Source organism: Manacus candei, unplaced genomic scaffold, assembly GCF_025592945.1.
Source record: "Manacus candei isolate 608988 ecotype Guabito, Panama unplaced genomic scaffold, ASM2559294v1 h1tg000008l, whole genome shotgun sequence".
NCBI lineage: Eukaryota > Metazoa > Chordata > Aves > Passeriformes > Pipridae > Manacus > Manacus candei.
Window position 1 is genome coordinate 31,692,991 of NW_026138056.1, and position 17,489 is coordinate 31,710,479.

The following is a 17,489-nucleotide window of genomic DNA, read 5'->3' on the forward strand; positions in this document are numbered from 1 at the left end:
ATGGTAGCAAGACCAAGTAGAAAATTTTATCTTTAGAAACAGAAGTCCACACGTTTCCACATAGCAGTTCCTTTCTAATGTACTGGGAGTGTGTATTCCTCCTGTTGTCAGTCTAGGGGAAATTGTGTGTACCCAGCAAACATTTACAGCCACAAAATCATCAGAATTCACAGCCTTTAAATAGAAAAGTAAGTAGTCATATTTCACAGATCACTGCTGATATCACCCATAAATTTTCTTTGATGTTCCCTACTTGTGGGGTTTTTTTTGTTTGGTTTTTTGTTCGTTTGTTTTTTGTTTTACCACAGCACTTTTTGCAAACACCAGCATTTAAGAGTATTGGAATTAAGATGGTGCAGGCTTAAAGAGAAATCTTTAAGAGCAGGTAATAATGTGAACATCTATTACTCTTGAAGACCACTGAACCCCACAGCAAAATGCTCTAGAAAAAATTGCAGAATTAAAATTGTCACGGCCCTGTCCCTCCTTTTTTAAACTTATGCTAATCATGTTTCTTATTATTCCTCATACACGACTTGTAGTGTAAGAGTGTAAAAAACTTAATTAAAAACCTGTGCAATCCCTCTCCCAGCCTTTCCCCTCTAATATATCCTATATATTCCTTGGTTGTCCATAAAGCCCTTCATTCCCATACAAATCAGCAGAGACGATCACATAATGAAACATCTTCTAGTTGACACCGTAATTGAAATGATATGGAGATAGAAGGTCTGGGCTATACTTTTATTAACAGCTTCAATAAACCAAAGTAGTATTTGGGGCCTTTTTCCTACGCTGCTCAAACCTGAAGCACTGAATTCCCATTATTTTGTTTCTTCTTATATAGAATTAAGCAGCTCCAAAGCTTCTTTCTGTACCTGAAAGAAATAAATGGTAACAAAAGAGTGCCAAGTAGTTATATAGGCTCTTCTAGCAAAATTTGCCACACAAGCACTCAAACATTTCACCACAGTTCTGTATATTCAGAATCCTCCTAAGACTAGTCATTTTTCATCTGTAGTTCAAGGTGCTCAATACTTGAAACGTGAATAAGAATAAAACCACTTAAGCCAGTGTCTTCAGTGTAATTCATTCTATATATAGTAAGGTTATTTGTGTTGGATACAGATGATTAGCTCTTTATTTGCTGTAGTCCAATAGTAGCAATGTAGGGAGTTGTCCTACCTCTGACCATACTCAACCAACCCAGAGTTTTCAAGATTCTGGACAGCCGGTATGAGAGTGTGAGAAGACAGTTACTGAGGTTCCCTTTGCCTCGAGGTTCTGGGTAAAATCTGATACGATTTTATTATGACCTCTAACATTTATATTAAATCCCCCCAAACAAACCCAAAAAAACCAAAAAATCCCAGCACCACCACCCCCCGCCCCCCAAACTACAAAAAGACCCTCCAACTCCTCCTGACAAAGCAAGCAGTGCAGACAACATAAGCCAGATACCTCTGAGTATCTGCAGTAACAAATGTTCAGAAAACCTAGTTATGCTGAGACAAGAATTCAAATGTCTTTGCACAGGCCACTTTCCTTCATAGTGGACTACCAAGTCTAGCTCCCAATGAATTTTGCACTTTACACATTCACCCAGAGAACGGAGAGAATACCACCTCTCTCAGTTCAGCAGCTCTGCACCCCTCTAGAAGATCAGGAAATGGATGTTTGTACCAGGAGGCCATGACTGGCTGCAGCAGATAAATGGTTTAACAACTTGGCTACAGCACAGAATTCACTCCTGACTATTCCTTTTCTGTGGTTCTTAAAAAAAGGCAAGCTTTTAGGATCACTGGTTTCACATGGGCCTCTAGCTACTAGTAACTGTCAAAAGAATTGCCCAATTTCATACACACCTGAAACCACTACTACTTTAGGCTATTAAATTCCTATAGATTTTACAAGGCAGTGGAGGAACGTAATTCTCGTATTTCTACTGAAAGGTGTTATTAAAGGAGCTCACTTTTGGAAGAAACAGTTTGAGTCTTACCAGCAAATCTACAGAGGGATTTTGTAAGACTACCTCAGTAGTGTTTTTTCTGAGGTGTGAAATGAAAAATCCTACCAAAGTATTTCTAACAATTAGGATATTAGAATGTCACAACCCATATGGATGATTTTTGTAACAGTTAAAGCATCTCACACTGTAGCTTAATGCTTAACAAATTAGAGGTCAATCAACCATAAGAAAAAACAATTAGCAATGACTTAGTACTCTGTATATGTTTAGGTAGGAAGTAGATGCCTACCCATCCAAACCAGGATTCTTCTGAGCAGTTGCAAAGGGTAATTAAGTGCCTGATGCCACCTTGCATTGGAGGTTTGCTCTCAAAGATACATTACCTCCATTTGTGTCAATTCAGACCATCTGAATCTGTCCCTAAGGGCTTGGAATGAACTGCAGTATTAAGTTTTTCACATATATGTGGGGTTTTTTTTCTTCCTCATGTTCATGTGATTTTTAGCTCTTCCAAAATGTGATTGCTACCTTTCCAGTTTTAGGCATACGAAAAGTCAATTTGCTCACAGAGACAGAGGTTAGCCCGGAGGCCTGCCTGAACTTCAGCAACACAGCTAAGGCTGGGTTGTTGTTAGCACTACAAAAACATCATGGAGAAGGAAATGTAACAGTTCTCTACAGTAAATAAACAGAATATTTCCAGCCACTGTGTTCAGGGGCGATTAGCTACATACTGGAGTTTTTTGGTGCTGATGTGATTCTGAACTAGGTGCTGAACTACAATTTCATCTGAGTTAACTTTATAAAACATTTCACTGCCATGATGTCACATGTTGGTTACAATACATGACTGTACTATTACAGTTCTTAACTTCCTACCTGTTTGTCCTCTTCTGTCTGTGCAGGATACTCCTTTGCTTTGCTTAACCAGAGAAGAGCCATCTTTTTATTGTTTAACTTCAAGTATGTCTTCCCCAAAAAGAGCAAATTTTTGCTGTAGAAATTTGGATCAGCTGCATAGACAGGAGAAAAGCTTTCCATGAGAATGAGAAGCGTATTATCAAAGCCCTTTGATACTTATTTCAGAAAACATATAGTCTTTTGGCTTTGGATCAGAAGAAAGCCAATGTAAAACTTTCACTTACTAGATTTTGGTCTCATATACAAGTATATTAACTAGAAGCTTGTTAGTTACTAAATGAAACTAGATTCCTCACAAAGAGCAAAGCAGTGAGCTTAATGTGTAACAGCTTTGTTTTGCAGATTTTGGGCTTTTTTGGACCTAGCAGGTACAACAGGCAATGCAACCAGCTGAGCAAGTATAGGCAAAGGAAAAAAGGGTACATTTCCTAGCACATAAAGATACCAGTTTAGCCTTTGTTGCACAGAAGAAAACTTAAAATTATTTGTACCCACATTCAACATTTTTTAAGTAGAGATTTAAAGCTTTTTACTAAGCAAGCTTGGCTATCAATCATTATTGAAGGCTAATCTTGCCTACAGTCCATACTTATAAATGCAGGCTTTTTCTGCTGCTGGACCTAAGATCAGGATTCAAAACATATGGAGGTGTTTTAAAGGCAAATTTTGAGACAAAGTTCAGTGTTCCAGCTCACAGCTGCCTTATGGGACACCCAGGACACGAGCTTTTCCTTTAAACTTCACTGGTTTAACTATGTACAAGTCTTTCATAAAACACTGTCTTTCCTTGTCTTCCTTTATCTTTTGGCTAATCAGTTTTGCTTACGACTTCACTCTTGGAGAAATAGTACCTTCATATTTTCTTCTACATCATGTGGACAGTTTTACTGCCAGTTAGATTGGCACTCTGATCCTAATCACTTCTGAAATAATAAAAAGTGTGCTTTTTTTGTTGTTCTATTTAGAATACAGAGAACTAAATTTTGAGAAAAATAACATAAAATTCTCTTCTTTTGATTTCTTCTTTCTCCTGCGCTCCAGTTGAATTCCTTGGGGAAGAGTACTTTGTTACTCAGGAAGGTACAAATTTCACTTTAATACTTATTCTGAAAAAACCTTCACATTACATTGTAAGTGATGATAGAAAGTGTGTAGCATACTTTGAGTATCTCTGAAGAAACGTGCCAACCTAACAGTCCAGTGTGCTGACTGGCGCACCAGGCTGATACATTTATCAGCTGATCATACCATACTGTTTGGTTTACCTGACTATTAATAGCTACAGCTATTAAGGTGATTCTGAAAACTAGAGGTTTACTGCAAGTCATCATTCACAAAAGATACTTTTCAGTCAAAACAAGCTTGAAATATTACCTTCCTCTGCCATGTGAAAGTAACGTAGCGCCTGTAAAAGACAAAGTTGTCTTCCTTAAAATGGAGAATAAACCAAACACAAACTAAAGCCTTACGTGCATGCTTAAAATAGCTGGATAAGGACTTCCTGTCTGTGGTCTTATTTTTATTAATTCAACATGCTATGATGCTTCTCCTTCAATGTACAATCAGATTTGACATTATATCAGCAGAACTAGTACTTTTCCAAAATATCCCCCTAACCACTTCTTCCATTAAGTACAGTACCACCTGTTTGTCCCCAGCAAACCGGATCGTGTATTTCCAGTTTAACTTGTCAAGATAACTTTGCATTTTATTTGTACCATCCAGCACATCTGCAGTTTTCCCCATACGCTTCTCACGTATAAATTCAACAGATGAAATGAATCTTATGATTTAGGACATTAATGTTAACAAATGCTTCAGAGAGAGAACTAACTCCCACAGAGCACTAGTTAGCACCCTCTTACATGAGGATAAACATTTCTGAAATCCACATATTTTTCAATCAGTTTCCCATCCTGCACATACACAATTTCAGTCCAACTCTACCTCTTCCTAATGGTACTAGCTGGGGGGAAAACATTCTCAGAGAAATTAAAAGTATGGATGTATATACAAAACATATTTTGTACTGAAACTGCAGAAATCCTTCCAGGACAAGTTTGCTTCTTCAGCCACTTTAAGTGCTACAGAACTTGATGCTGGGACTGGCATCATTTTGCAGTATTTGAAATCCTGGCTGATGTTTTGTATTCTTCTGAGAGTGATTTTCAGCAAAACTTACAAGCTTGACATTCCATTAAAAAGTTTTATTTCTTTTTCAATCAGACCTCAAATTGCTTTCTGTGTAACAGCAAGCAGTCTTCTATGATTACTTCCTAGTGACTCCTTCCCCCCCACCATAAAAGAACAAAACAGTTATTACTTGATCTAAACAACCAGAGATTGTAACAGCTGCAGCAAACTTTCCTATTACCAATTTAATTTTCAAGTTTCTATATATGTACAGGTGTTTAAATAAGATGCATGCTGTTTTAGACACCCTAGAAGATAAATATCTAGACAGTATGTTTTAGGGCGTATGACAGCAGGAATTTTCATAGCAAAGAGTGAAAAAATTATTTTCAACTTAAAAAAATCCCACCCTTTGTGGCCAAGGAATGAGAGGGTATTTGCTCATGTTAAGTAACAAAGCAACCTGTTGCTTTTTAGCATTTAAAGTGACAAATTCTAATAGTCCTATCAAATAAACACATGGTATAACAGCACCATAAAAATCATCAGCACTGCACTAGTACAGACAGTTATCTGCAACAGGTCACAACAGTAAATACAAATTAAGTTACATATAGCTTGTTATTTTCTGCTGCATAATCTACATGGAATAATTTTCACTATTCTGTGTGTGCTACAGTTGAAAAAAATTAAAAGGTTTTTAAGTTTTTAGTTATCCCTCCCACTCCTGTTCTATTCTTATTTTATTATTGATAGTTGTAAACTCCCAAGTCCATGCTTATTCCATAAGCAGAGGTCAGCTTTGACAGGAAAATAAGTAAAAGTATATCAACAGCTTTGTGGGGAAAATAATAATCTATGAAACATTTTCCTACTGTACCTCTTGAAATGTGGAGGTTGGTGGTGTGGCAAACAGCGTTGCAGCAATTTTTCTTTGGTACCATGGCATTTCAGCAAAGGAGTAACACCTGAAGCAAAAAAACATTTTTATCTACCCTTCCCATATTTCTCTTGTTTTTGCAAAATACTCTCATAATTGTTGTTGAACATAAAAACTGGATGTCATAAGTGTTGTTTTCAAGAGTCAAAACTCCAGACACACTGCAAGTTCTAAAACCATGTTCTTATGTCTGTACAAGAAAATAGCAGGATGGCCAAAACTGCTACTAAAGAAGTTTTGATGTGTCTTTTACTGGGAACTAATTACATTAGGTAAAACTGGAGACATTTACTAAGCATGAGACAGCTTTTGAGCTTTAATGATTTTAATGTGTGTATTTTTGTTCTAATATATTTGTAAAAATGGCACAACTGAGTAATGTCATTGCCTTACCTCAACACTACTTTGCTTTTTTCAATAATTAATACAAAGCAGATCTGCAGTACATTCCTGAAAGACTCTGATCTATAAGAATGAAAATAAATCCAAGAATCAAACCACTGTGTTCTAGGCTAGGTCATGCTACACTGTTTTCCTATCTACTAAATAACACAGGTAATCCATCAGTCACCTATTTATTGGTGAAAACATTTGTGAAGCATTTCAAGTCCACAGAACATTCCAGGTGTAAACATTAAACGCTTAAACATTCAGTTTAGTAGCCTCCCACAATGAGTTTACAATTACACTATGTAAAATAGAGCACTCTAGAGGAGGTGAAAAATAAATAAATATTCAAGAATTGGCTGATACCAAATGCCAGTTTCAGATGAAGATGCTCTGGGATTCAGTAATGAGTATATTTAAACATACAACATGGGAATATTTTAGAGCCAAAAGCAGCAATAATCTCACATTTCTTATCATGTTTTCTAATTTTCCTTAGGAACAATGTCTTAAGTACTTTCCAGAACAAGCTTCCTATCTCAAAACAGACCTTGAGGCTCAGTCAGTTGGTAGTATATGCTTTTGTTTAGATATTTGGACTATTGCAATTGTTGCATCATATGGGAATGAGTGGTGGATGCTGAAAAACCAAAGTAAGTTTGTACACTAATAAAAAACTCTGGAGCAGCAGATTGTAGTTTTCTCTGATACTCAAGAGTCAAAAAAATCCATACAGAAAGTAACTGTGTTTTTTAGTATTTTTTTTAAACTGCAAATATATTGGCTTTCTTTATTTTCAATCTCACAGCAGAGACTTCCTGTAAAACAGTGTAATAGCTTTGGTCTTTTTGAAACAAATAGCCAAAAGTGCTGTCTGGAGTCTCTCACCAACACATAAAAAATACTGCTTTCCATCACACCACTTTCCACAGAATGCCCTGGTTTGTATGGAAAGTTGTATTTCCAGTCCCTTTGCCTGCTATGTAACAGTAACTTCAAGTACCAATTTCACTGAGCAGTAAATTAAATGTCAAAGATTTTTTGTTAATATATATGAATTTATAAATCCATTTATTAATATAACTTTGAAAATACCGTATCATGACAGATAACAAGAGAAGTATTTTAGGAACACATCTCACTTAGGTAGTTTTTCACAGACTGTATTAAGTTGCAGTCATCCCTGGAATTCAACAGAAATTCAGTGTTGAGTTGACTCCATTCACACCAGTAAACCAAAATGAGCAGCACTCAGAATTGCTGATGCCTGCTATGGATTCTATGAAGCAAACTTAATGTCTGCCAATCGAGTGTTTAATAGTTCCATACAAATAAATTAAATGAACAATTATTTTTCATCTTTTTGAACTGCTTAACAGCCAGACTTTTTCAAGGCATGATGTTCCATACCTGTTTAATAGGTTTTCATGTTTGCATCAATTACAAGTCACTAAATTATTACAAGCAATTCATGTAAGATATTTTATATTCTGGCATTTTTCTTTGCCAAATGCTAAATTTTGTTTGAAAATATGCCTTACCAAATCCCTATAAGATGAATTGTTGTAGCATCTTTTGGATTTAGTTCAATGGCTCTCTGTTGAGGGGAGAAAAAAAACAACACAAGATATAAGAAGTTGTTCTGACATATGTGGATTAAAATACATTTAAAAAGTAGACTTGTTATCCTGCTGTTAATTAAACCAGCCTCATCAGGTGTAGAATTCCAAGGCAATATATTATTTATTCAGTACATAACTACATCAGCTCACCTCCAAAAAACTGACAACACTGACAGATTCTAAGCACTTCTGCTTAGTAGTCATTAAAAGTTGCATATGAGACTTGGTGTGTTCAGATTTTGATATAATCTCTGGTAATATAAAATTAGTAGTCCCTTATCTTTTCCAGTATTTGTCCTTTACCACTACGTAATCCACAATTCAAAGGACGGCCACAGAGCCATTTCTCACTATCACTGTTACATTTTATCTAGTCCTCAGAGGTGTCTAAAGCACTTCAGCTATTTCAAGACTCTCTTCTAAAGGGATTTAGTTTACTGCAGGAGATAATTTGTACTCCTTGTTTCCCTAGCATTTCTGGGGCATGTGTCATGAGAACCCAAAAAACAAAGTGTCACTAGAGATATAAACAGAAGTACGCTTTCAATATTTTGCCAAAAATTAGTTACCAGCTGTCACACAATCTATACACTGGACACATTGATGCTGTCATATGCAAAAAACTGTTTGCATTACCTGAAAATGCTCCTTGATAACAATAGCATTTCCAATTTTAGTTTTGATTCCTTCATAGTCTCCAACATCACTGAGGCAAATTCCATACCACTGTAATTCAAATAACAAAAATAAAACATTTAATACAGCACTATAGCTATTGATAATACATTTTTAAAAACCTGCAACCAGAAGGGCTGCCACCACCACAAATGACAAACAAGCAAGAAGTATTTATTGTGAACAGCTGAGGCAGCATCAGTGTGACCTGCTGGTCTGCATGTGTAAGGGAATAAATGTCCTCTTCTGATCCTAGATGTCAACACAAGTGACTATACTTTGCCCGTGAGAGAAGCAGCACCAAAAAAAAAGCAGAATGAAGTCAGGGCCTGAAGTACTTCTAGTGAAGCCCTACAGAATACAGAAACAGCATGCTGAATGTGGGACATGTACAACATTTTTAAGGCTAGATCAGAGGAGGAGCTGATTACATCTGCTGTAATAAACCTCATCAGTCACACCTCTCTCCATGGTCCTGCATACATTTAACCAGTTTCTGTTTCCTGTATAGAGGAAATTTAGCTGGAGAAGTCTAAACTCATATCTTCCAAAAGAGTTAGGGAGAATCAGAAGTCTCATTCATTCTCAGCTGAAAAGTTAAATTATGCTGAAGTTTGCTAACACAGCACAGTGACATTTCCAGTTTCTACTAGCAGAAATCAACAAACAAGATTTCAGTTATTTTGCATGGCTCACCTTGTGCGCTGCAGAATTTGATTCATTTTTTTCAAGAGCCTTTTTTGCATACTCAAAGGAGTCATAAGTCAGTTGTTTCTTCTCCTCTGCAGAAGTAATACTAAGCTGAGCTAGATCTCGTGATGCCCGTGCCAGCCGCCACAACAACTCCGCATCATCGCTAGTTAGGAAGAGAAACGCTAACATTTTAAAGCAATAATGGAAACAAAGCCAGCAAAGGTCTTAAACCAGTCTATCAAAATGTATCTCAAGTGGGTGATAAGACAACATTGTATCATCTGTCCTGCTATGCTATATACAACCTCAAGATAACAAATAGAGAAGGAAAGCCCACCATTACAGACTGTCTGACAATACTTCTGTTCTGCCATTCTGGTCTGCAAAGCAAACAGATCTGTAGGAAAGGTCTTTGTTTTCTCAAAAAAAAAAAAAAAAAAAAATGGTACCACTCAACACACCGGAAGGAAAAGAGGACTACTCTGTTCTTAGCTAGATGGTATTTTTTCCAACATTCCACTGATTTGTATTGATGTTTACTCGAAATATTTAAAACACTATCAATCTTTTTCCTATAATTATACTTAAATAATTAAATTCTTCCTAGAACAGTGAAAAAACACAGATTAGCCACACCGCCAGAACAAAAAGCTTTATGTTTATGTATTTATTTATATCAGTTTATCAAATGGTATATGGTAGGTTATAGCCAAAGATAAAGGATCTAAAATTTGATTTTGTTCACATTGTTATGAAACGCTGCTTGCACTTTTAGAGCACAACCATTTTAATTTTGGTTTTCCATTTTAATAGAGACTTAGAGTCTTTCAGAGGTCTTATCTGTGTGGCTATAAACCTCCAGCCCCGGAACACCGAAGTCAAAACTACCAGAAACTAAAAGTATTTAAAAGCATATAACAATTATTGCTAAACTCAGAGTATCAGTTTTCTATTCTTATCTGAAGTAACAGTGAGTCACTGCTCTCGCAGCACAGCAGTCCTGCTCTATTCAACAGAGTAACACGGACCTAGAAGGCTCATTTTTCAGCTAAGTCACAAAAATCTTAAGTACTGCTACTGGAATCATTACTCCTCAGAGAATAATTAGTGTTGTTATACACCTAGTAACAAGCTTACACCTTGCTTATGATATGCTGTCCCTTACAGGCTGGGAACTTCATTTAATTTCACAGGTTTTACACTTGCACCCCTGGCAAGAACAAGGGAGGAAAAAAGAAATAAGGGAAAAAAAAACAAACCCAGGATCTGCAAACTACTGAAAAGAACCAAAATGTTTTTGGAGCGAGATGTTTTGTCTCTCCAAGGGAATGGACTCTTAAGTTTGCAATCCCTTTTCTGCTTTTTCTTTAAACAGCTTATCCCAGTTCACTTAATGTTTTTTGCTCATAAGACATAACTACATGAGCAAGGGCCTTTTTTTGTTCAGACTCAAATCCTAACCTTAGACAAATGAAAACAGAAAGAATAGCTGGTCAGCAGTGAAAAAGAAATGAAACAGTGACTCAAAAATTTTCAGCACCTGAATTCTAGGTACCTTGATCCTTTACTAATGCATAGCCACATTATGAGTTTTTGCAGTAATTAAAATTATTTAAAATTTGAGTAACAAAGCAAACAAGCAAAAACCTCTCCTTCACAGGACTGAAAAACTTAAGGGTTAACTCTCATCTTCTACAGCTACCAGTTCTTTCTTTATTCATTTTTCCAGTAGGAGGGAAAAGATTAGGAATCCTTTCCTACTCATACAAGGGTGAAAGCAAGGTTCTCCAGCATATTACAGTGAGCATATTTGTTGAAAAACTGATAGAGAAGAGCACCGAAAAGTCACAGTAATGTCTCAATGTAACAAAGTACCTATTTTTATGCTGAACCAGCAACTGATACAGTTTTTCAGTTTCTCCACTCCCGTACAGGTAGTCTGCTTGTTCTATCACTTCTTCCACTTCAGAAGAAATTAAAATTGGGGAAACAGAAGAAAAAATTACAGGTAATTAGCACATTATAGCATAAACAAAATATTTTAGAGCAAGACGACCTAGCTGAAAATGATATAGCTCTTTTTTAGGCCATCATTCCAAACAACTTACAGGTACAGCAGGATTGAATAAGCAACATGTACAATGCTCAACTAGGATGAGAATCAGTGCCTCTCTAATGCAACTACAACAGCTTTCAGCAAGACAGCTTGGATGCTTAACAAAACATAAGCTCTAAGCTCCTTCATAAAAATTGTGTTTATAAGCTTTCCTTTTTGACGTTACCTAGTAAATAGGGTAGACACATTTAGCGGCAGCAGAGTTTTCCTTAACAGAAGGAAAACATTAAAGGTTATTAAACACAACAGCCTGCTCTTCAGTTTAAAAAGATCCTAGACTATAAATCTAGATAATTTTTAACCTTGCTGTCTTATCTTTCAAAGATAAGCTAACGGTCTACCTGGACTTTAGATCTTAGTGTTTAAAATGAGCTTCATGGTACATCTTCAGTATTATCTTCAGTAAACTGTTATGTTTGCTTGTTGACCTTAACACTACTAACATATCTAATGACTAAATGCTCAAAACTCTGAACACATTTCCCACGAGGTGTTTTTATGCAAATTATTATACTTTTATTGCTTTGGAGTATTTTTCAGGTATTTCTATTTTACCCTTATTTTCACCTTATCTATTACTTGTTTTGTAAAGAAAGCCCGTTACCATTGCTTTTCTTGGCAATGTAAATGCCAGATTCAAGAAAAGACTAGAGGTGACTACACAGTGTTATTTATGTTCCTCATGAGAAATGAGGAATTCCTTATTCCTTGTTATTACTATTTCTTATTTGTGTACCAAGTGGCTATCTATCTCAAATCTATTCACTGACACTTCTTCTGTTATAGAAAATGAGACAGTTCCTTATTTGCTCAAAAATTAATTGTCTGAATTTTTATTTCTATAAGCATCAACACAGTATGCATATAGCCAGTCAGGCTCATTCTCTATTCAGCTAGGCTTACTCTCAAAATCCTTAATTTACCATGTGATAGACGAGTTCTAAGTCTGTAACAATATTCTCTTTTAAGATGTTGTTACTGTTCTTCCAGCAGTGAAACTATCCTTATTTAAATTTGAAAAGGATATTTTATCACTTGTTATATTGTTTTCTGGTAGGGAAAGCAGGATTTTGAAGTGTCACAAAAATACAAGGCATTTCTCAACTCTCTTTGAGATGCAATCTCAGTGTTGCTCAACTAGATAAAATGGGAATCACACTTTTTTCATACTGAAAATCTAAACTAACAAAAATTTCTAGAAATCAAATAAGCTTTGGTCTGTGTTACTAAGTGAACTTTTCAGTATGATTTATTTAAAGCTTGGGGAGCAAGTTAGGTATCATACACCTTGTACATGTGTTCCATCCCTGTCAGGATGAGCTACTAGATCTGCTTTCAGTGACAGCTGAAAGCACTTGTTAAACTGCTACAAGGCTACCCATAAACAATTCAAAAGCATCCTGCCATTAAATCACATTGCATGCAGTCTTAATAGAGAAAATCAAAAAGCATTACACCATTTTCCTCTATAATTCTTGCACTAAAAATTTTAACTTTCACATGAGAGTATCCTACATACTTCAAAATTTGAAAATATTACCTTTGAAGCTTGCATGAACCTCAGCAAAGCCAAAAATCAGCTTATGAGCTTCATAAGCCAAAAAGGACCCTGTTGAAAGCACAAGCCCCCTTTGAAGGCTTTTTCTAAGCACCTGTATGGGATCATAAGATAGATATTAACATTATAGTTCTGAGTTTAATTTTTTTTTGTCTGTAGCACCGGTTATATTTCAGATTTTGAGCAAAGAAGAAACTTTTAAATGTTAAAAAACCTTCATAAGACAAAACAGTTCATCAAGAGGGTATTTTAAGTATATTCAACAGAAGCTCATGATTACGCTTTAAAACGACCACAGCGCTAGACTGAAAATGAACCATAGATACGGAGCAAATACAAGATAAGAAGCAAAAAAAGCGCACTAGTGTTCTTCAAACGAGCAGAGGGCTCCCAGCTTTTGCAAAACCAAACCAGCCCTTCGCTACGCCCCGCGATGCCGGAGCCTCCCCACTGCCGCCTCCTCCCGCATCCCCACCCGCGGCGGAGCGGCCCCGCGGGGGCGAGCGGCGGCACAGCCTGTGAGAATCACAGGATCGACCAGGTTGGCAAAGACCTCTGAGATCATCGAGTCCAACCCATGACCGAACACCACCATGTCAACGGGACCATGGCACGAAGTGCCGCGTCCAGTCTTTTCTTAAACACCCCCACGGCGGTGACTCCACCGCCTTCACGGCAGCCCGTCCCAAGAAGCCCCTGGGAGCGGTCGCGCCCCCCGCCCCGAGGGGCACCCCGGCTACCTCGCTCCACGTCCGGCCCCGGCCCCACGGGCCGTCCGTCGCCTCCCGTCGGAGCCGCAGCCCTAGGCCGGCAGGACCGCGGCGGAAGGGCCGCGCCAGCACCGCCATGAGCGTCGCCATCGCCGCCGCCAGCACCGCCCCCCGCCTCCGGAGGAGCCGCTCCGCCCCGCGGCCCTGCCTGGGCGCGGGGGCACACAAGGGCAGGGGCCGCCCGGGCCGCCGGCCCGCCCGCTGTGCCGAGCACCGAGCATTGCGCGGCCCCGAACCGGAGCCACACTGGGCCGCGACCCGCCCGCCCGGGACGCGGGGTGGGCAGGAGGGGCAGGGGGCTCTGCGCCTGCGCTCCGCGGCGGGGCGGGCGTGTCCGGCTGGAGCGGGCGTGGCCGCCGCGGGCTGGGGACTCGGGGTCGGGGTGCGGAAGCGCCGCCGCTGCAGGTGAGGAGGGGCCGGGTTCGGCCCACGTCCCCGGGCTGTGTGCCGGCCCATTTGCAGCGGGGTTTGCGCTCTCGGCCCACCAGCCTTGTCCAGTGAGAGCCATGTGTGGCTGGGGCTGCGGGGCAGGGCAGGGCTGCGGGCGCCTGCGGCCGCTTCCTCTCGTGGAACGTGCCCCGGGTGCGGCTCTGCTCCCTGCGCCGGGACACGGGCGCGCTGCCCGGTGCTGCTGCGGGGCTTGGGGGTTCACCCTTCACCCGCCGTCCCGCAGGTAGCGAAACTCGGCGAAGCTGAACTTCTAGGCCGGAAGGTTTGAGTCCGCAGTACCGATCTCTGGCGCTGTAAGCGCCACTCTGAAAAGCACCCTCACCTCTTAGAGAGGTGTCTGTTGAGATGCAGCATCGTTCCTGAAAACCACATGCTGTTCTTCCTGAGCTGCTACTTGAGTGGGTGGTTGTTTTCTTGCTTCATTGCAATTGCATAATATATATAAGACAAGCCTTAGATGACGTTCAAGTTGTCATAACTTGCTCTTCCACTAGGGGAAAGTGAAAATGTGAAACCTCTTCACTTTTGCTTCCGTACTCCTGTCTTCAAAGTCCATTAAGTATCTTCAAGGTAATATGCATTGCCCTGCCTCCAAAACATTTGTTTTCTTGAGAGTTTTGTTTCTGTGGTGGTGCATAAAGTTTGTTTAGTAGAAGTAGAGTCAAACTTAATCCCAGATTTTTTTTGTTTTGAGTTGAAGCTTTAAATTATAACTTTGTAGATGTATAATCACAGAGGTAAGATGTTTCAAAGGGCATGCAGAACACCAACAAGAATTAGAAGAAAAAGTGAGCAAGAAAAATGTGCGAGGAGAAAGGGGTCTTTCTGTTTTTCTGTTATGGTGCTAGAAAGAATGCAGTATTTTTGCAACAAGTATGTTTGTGTTAAATATCTCAAAATTAATAGATACAGATTCATTATAGATGACTTTTGGACTAATTTTAGTTCAGCTGTTGAAAACAAAAGTCCGTTTCTGGTAAGCTGAATAACTAATTTTGTTAAATGTCATCTACCAGAATGCCAAGGTAGCAGTGTGGTATCCCAGTGTTTGTACAGCCTTCTGTTACGCCCAGGACATTAACATTTCTTCAGAATTGAAGGCAGAGGGAAGCCACAGTAGCTCTTTAGTACAAACAACGCCAAAAACTAAAATCTCAACTCCACAGATACCTGGGGTGGAGTTTAATTTTTTTTTTACCTTATTTGATTTAGGAACAGATGCTGTCATTACCATGGTTTCCTAGAGGAAATACCTTTAGGGGCAAAGTGAAGGCCGAAGATACATTTTTTCCCTTCCTGTTTATTTTCCTATGAAAGTCAGGATACTATTTCAACATAAACAATACATGATTATGTTAGTATTTATAGATACTAGTTTCTGTTAAACCCAACAAAATTGCTTCTGTTCTTAGATCAGTTAGGCAAAGATTAATAATATCCCCTTCTAATATCACATTTGAAGTTGTGGTGTGGCTTGTGCAAGCAAGTAGGAAGTGGAATTACAGTGCTCGTAATTGTTTTATAACTTTAAAGGTCTTTTCCATCAATTCTGTAATTCTGTTTGATTTCTGTGGTTTATCTTTAATATTGTTTTAGTTGAGATGCTGTTGCTCAGGCATTTAAAAAAGGGCATTATTTAAGTGTTTGAAGGATCTCTGAATATAGGAATTTTGGGACTGGATTCTGGATCCAAGCTTCTGTTTAAGAAATAGTCTTTAGTGGTTTGGATCACTTGCTTAATACTTTCTTCTGTGGTTGAAAGAAGACTTTATCCTGTAGATCCATTCCACCCTGTAGGTGGATCAAAGTGCACATGTTCACTCAGTGCTTTATACAAGGCACAGCTGAATTAGTTCTAGTTGTGGCAGTTTGGTTCTGATGCTGCCTGTATCCAGAGGGGTTGTTACAAAGTCCTCATGGTAGGTGATTAGCATATGTGCAATCGTCTGATCGTTCCAGGAATTAGCATGATTGCTGTGTGCCTGTGTTCAGAGCCGCTGCCTGTGGGTGTGCAGAGCGTGTATGATGCCTGCCAGGCACAGAGAACACTGACTGCAAGTAGCTGCTGTGATACAGAATTGAAGACAGCTGACTGGAGAGCTCTTGGTTTGCATATAGGAAGGTTTGAAATACATCTGGGCTATAAAAAAGTGTAATTTTGTGATCGTGTGTTTCAAGATGTTGTTATTGTTTATAGCAAGACAAATAATATGCTGGACCATTGTAGGATACTGTTTTTATGGATTTTTCTTAGACGTCTTTTAGCAGTATAAGAAAGCTTAGGTTTCTTAGAGCATAAACCACATTGGGAGCCACTGAATTTGATCTACTTACTCTAAACCACTGTCACCTTATTGGAAAAAAACACATTAAATGAATAGGACAAAAACTGTAATCTGATCTTTGTTTTTAAAATCTTAAAGGGCTTTTCTTGCTGGGCTTTTAAAATGTCTAATATGTACGGTTCTGTAACAAAGACTGAGTTTCCCATAAGTAAACTTTTCAGTGCTGCTGTCATGGAGACATAAAGCTGTTAGACAGGTTATTTATTTTAAGAGGAACTATAGTTCCTAAAACTCTATGAATGCATTCAACCCTCTTACTTTGATCGATATATGGGAATAACAATTCTTAGTTTTATTTTCCTTTCATTTTACATTTTAGTGCTCCTGTTGGTTGAAGTTTTAGCCTTTTGCTGAGAGGCCCAGAGGCAGATCTCTGAGGTAAGTTACCATTTTTAAGAACTGGTATTTGTAACAGTGAAGTGTCACAACATGCCTAAAAAACAATGTGTGAGAAGGAGTAGTCTGAAACATGTGGTCACCTGCGTCTTAATAAATAAGTTTTAGTGAGATAAAAGTTTTTCTTTCTTCTGAGTAACGTTAATTATGTAGTCAGTCAGTCAGTGGCTCTACACAGAGAAATTGCAATGAAGAATACACAATTTAAGATGCTATTCACATTGCATAGTCGATAGATTGTTTTCTATGGTGTTAAGATACTCTGATAAAGCATATAAACATATATACTGGAAATACATGTTGCCCTGGTTGGCTGCTGTATGCTTAAAATAACTAAATTTTGAAGTCAGGAGATCTATGTGTCTTAATTTTCTTGCTAAAGGCACAATATTACCTTCTATAGTTTAGCTCACTTGAATCAAAATGTCACCTAAGGTTCTTGTGATACTTTTGTGCAGGGAAGATGCTGGGAAGATCCCTCAGCATTAAAGATGTGCCTAAAGGGCGAACACGC

General features: G+C 38.6%; 2 protein-coding genes across 5 annotated transcripts in view; one reads left to right on the forward strand and one right to left on the reverse strand.

Annotated features, from left to right (window-relative positions):
- Positions 1-17,489, forward strand: part of CPNE3 (copine 3) — a 47,446-nt gene that overhangs the window by 4,555 nt on the left and 25,402 nt on the right. The window contains exons 1-3 of one of the 4 annotated variants that reach the window (XM_051771607.1): positions 14,120-14,189; positions 14,729-14,804; positions 16,899-16,957. The gene's annotated coding sequence lies outside the window, so the exon portion shown is untranslated. Of the gene's footprint in view, positions 1-14,119; positions 14,190-14,683; positions 14,805-16,898; positions 16,958-17,489 lie in introns of those variants that run through there. The other 3 variants (XM_051771612.1, XM_051771620.1, XM_051771627.1) reach the window with 3 other exon arrangements.
- RMDN1 (regulator of microtubule dynamics 1) lies at positions 731-14,017 on the reverse strand. Its single transcript, XM_051771677.1, has 10 exons — positions 13,755-14,017; positions 12,997-13,108; positions 11,216-11,303; positions 9,344-9,503; positions 8,609-8,698; positions 7,892-7,947; positions 5,904-5,991; positions 4,265-4,295; positions 2,849-2,982; positions 731-878 (listed from the first exon to the last, which is right to left on the reverse strand). Exons 1-10 carry the CDS (start codon positions 13,872-13,874, stop codon positions 840-842), a joined length of 918 nt encoding a protein of 305 aa, XP_051627637.1. The 5' UTR covers positions 13,875-14,017; the 3' UTR covers positions 731-839.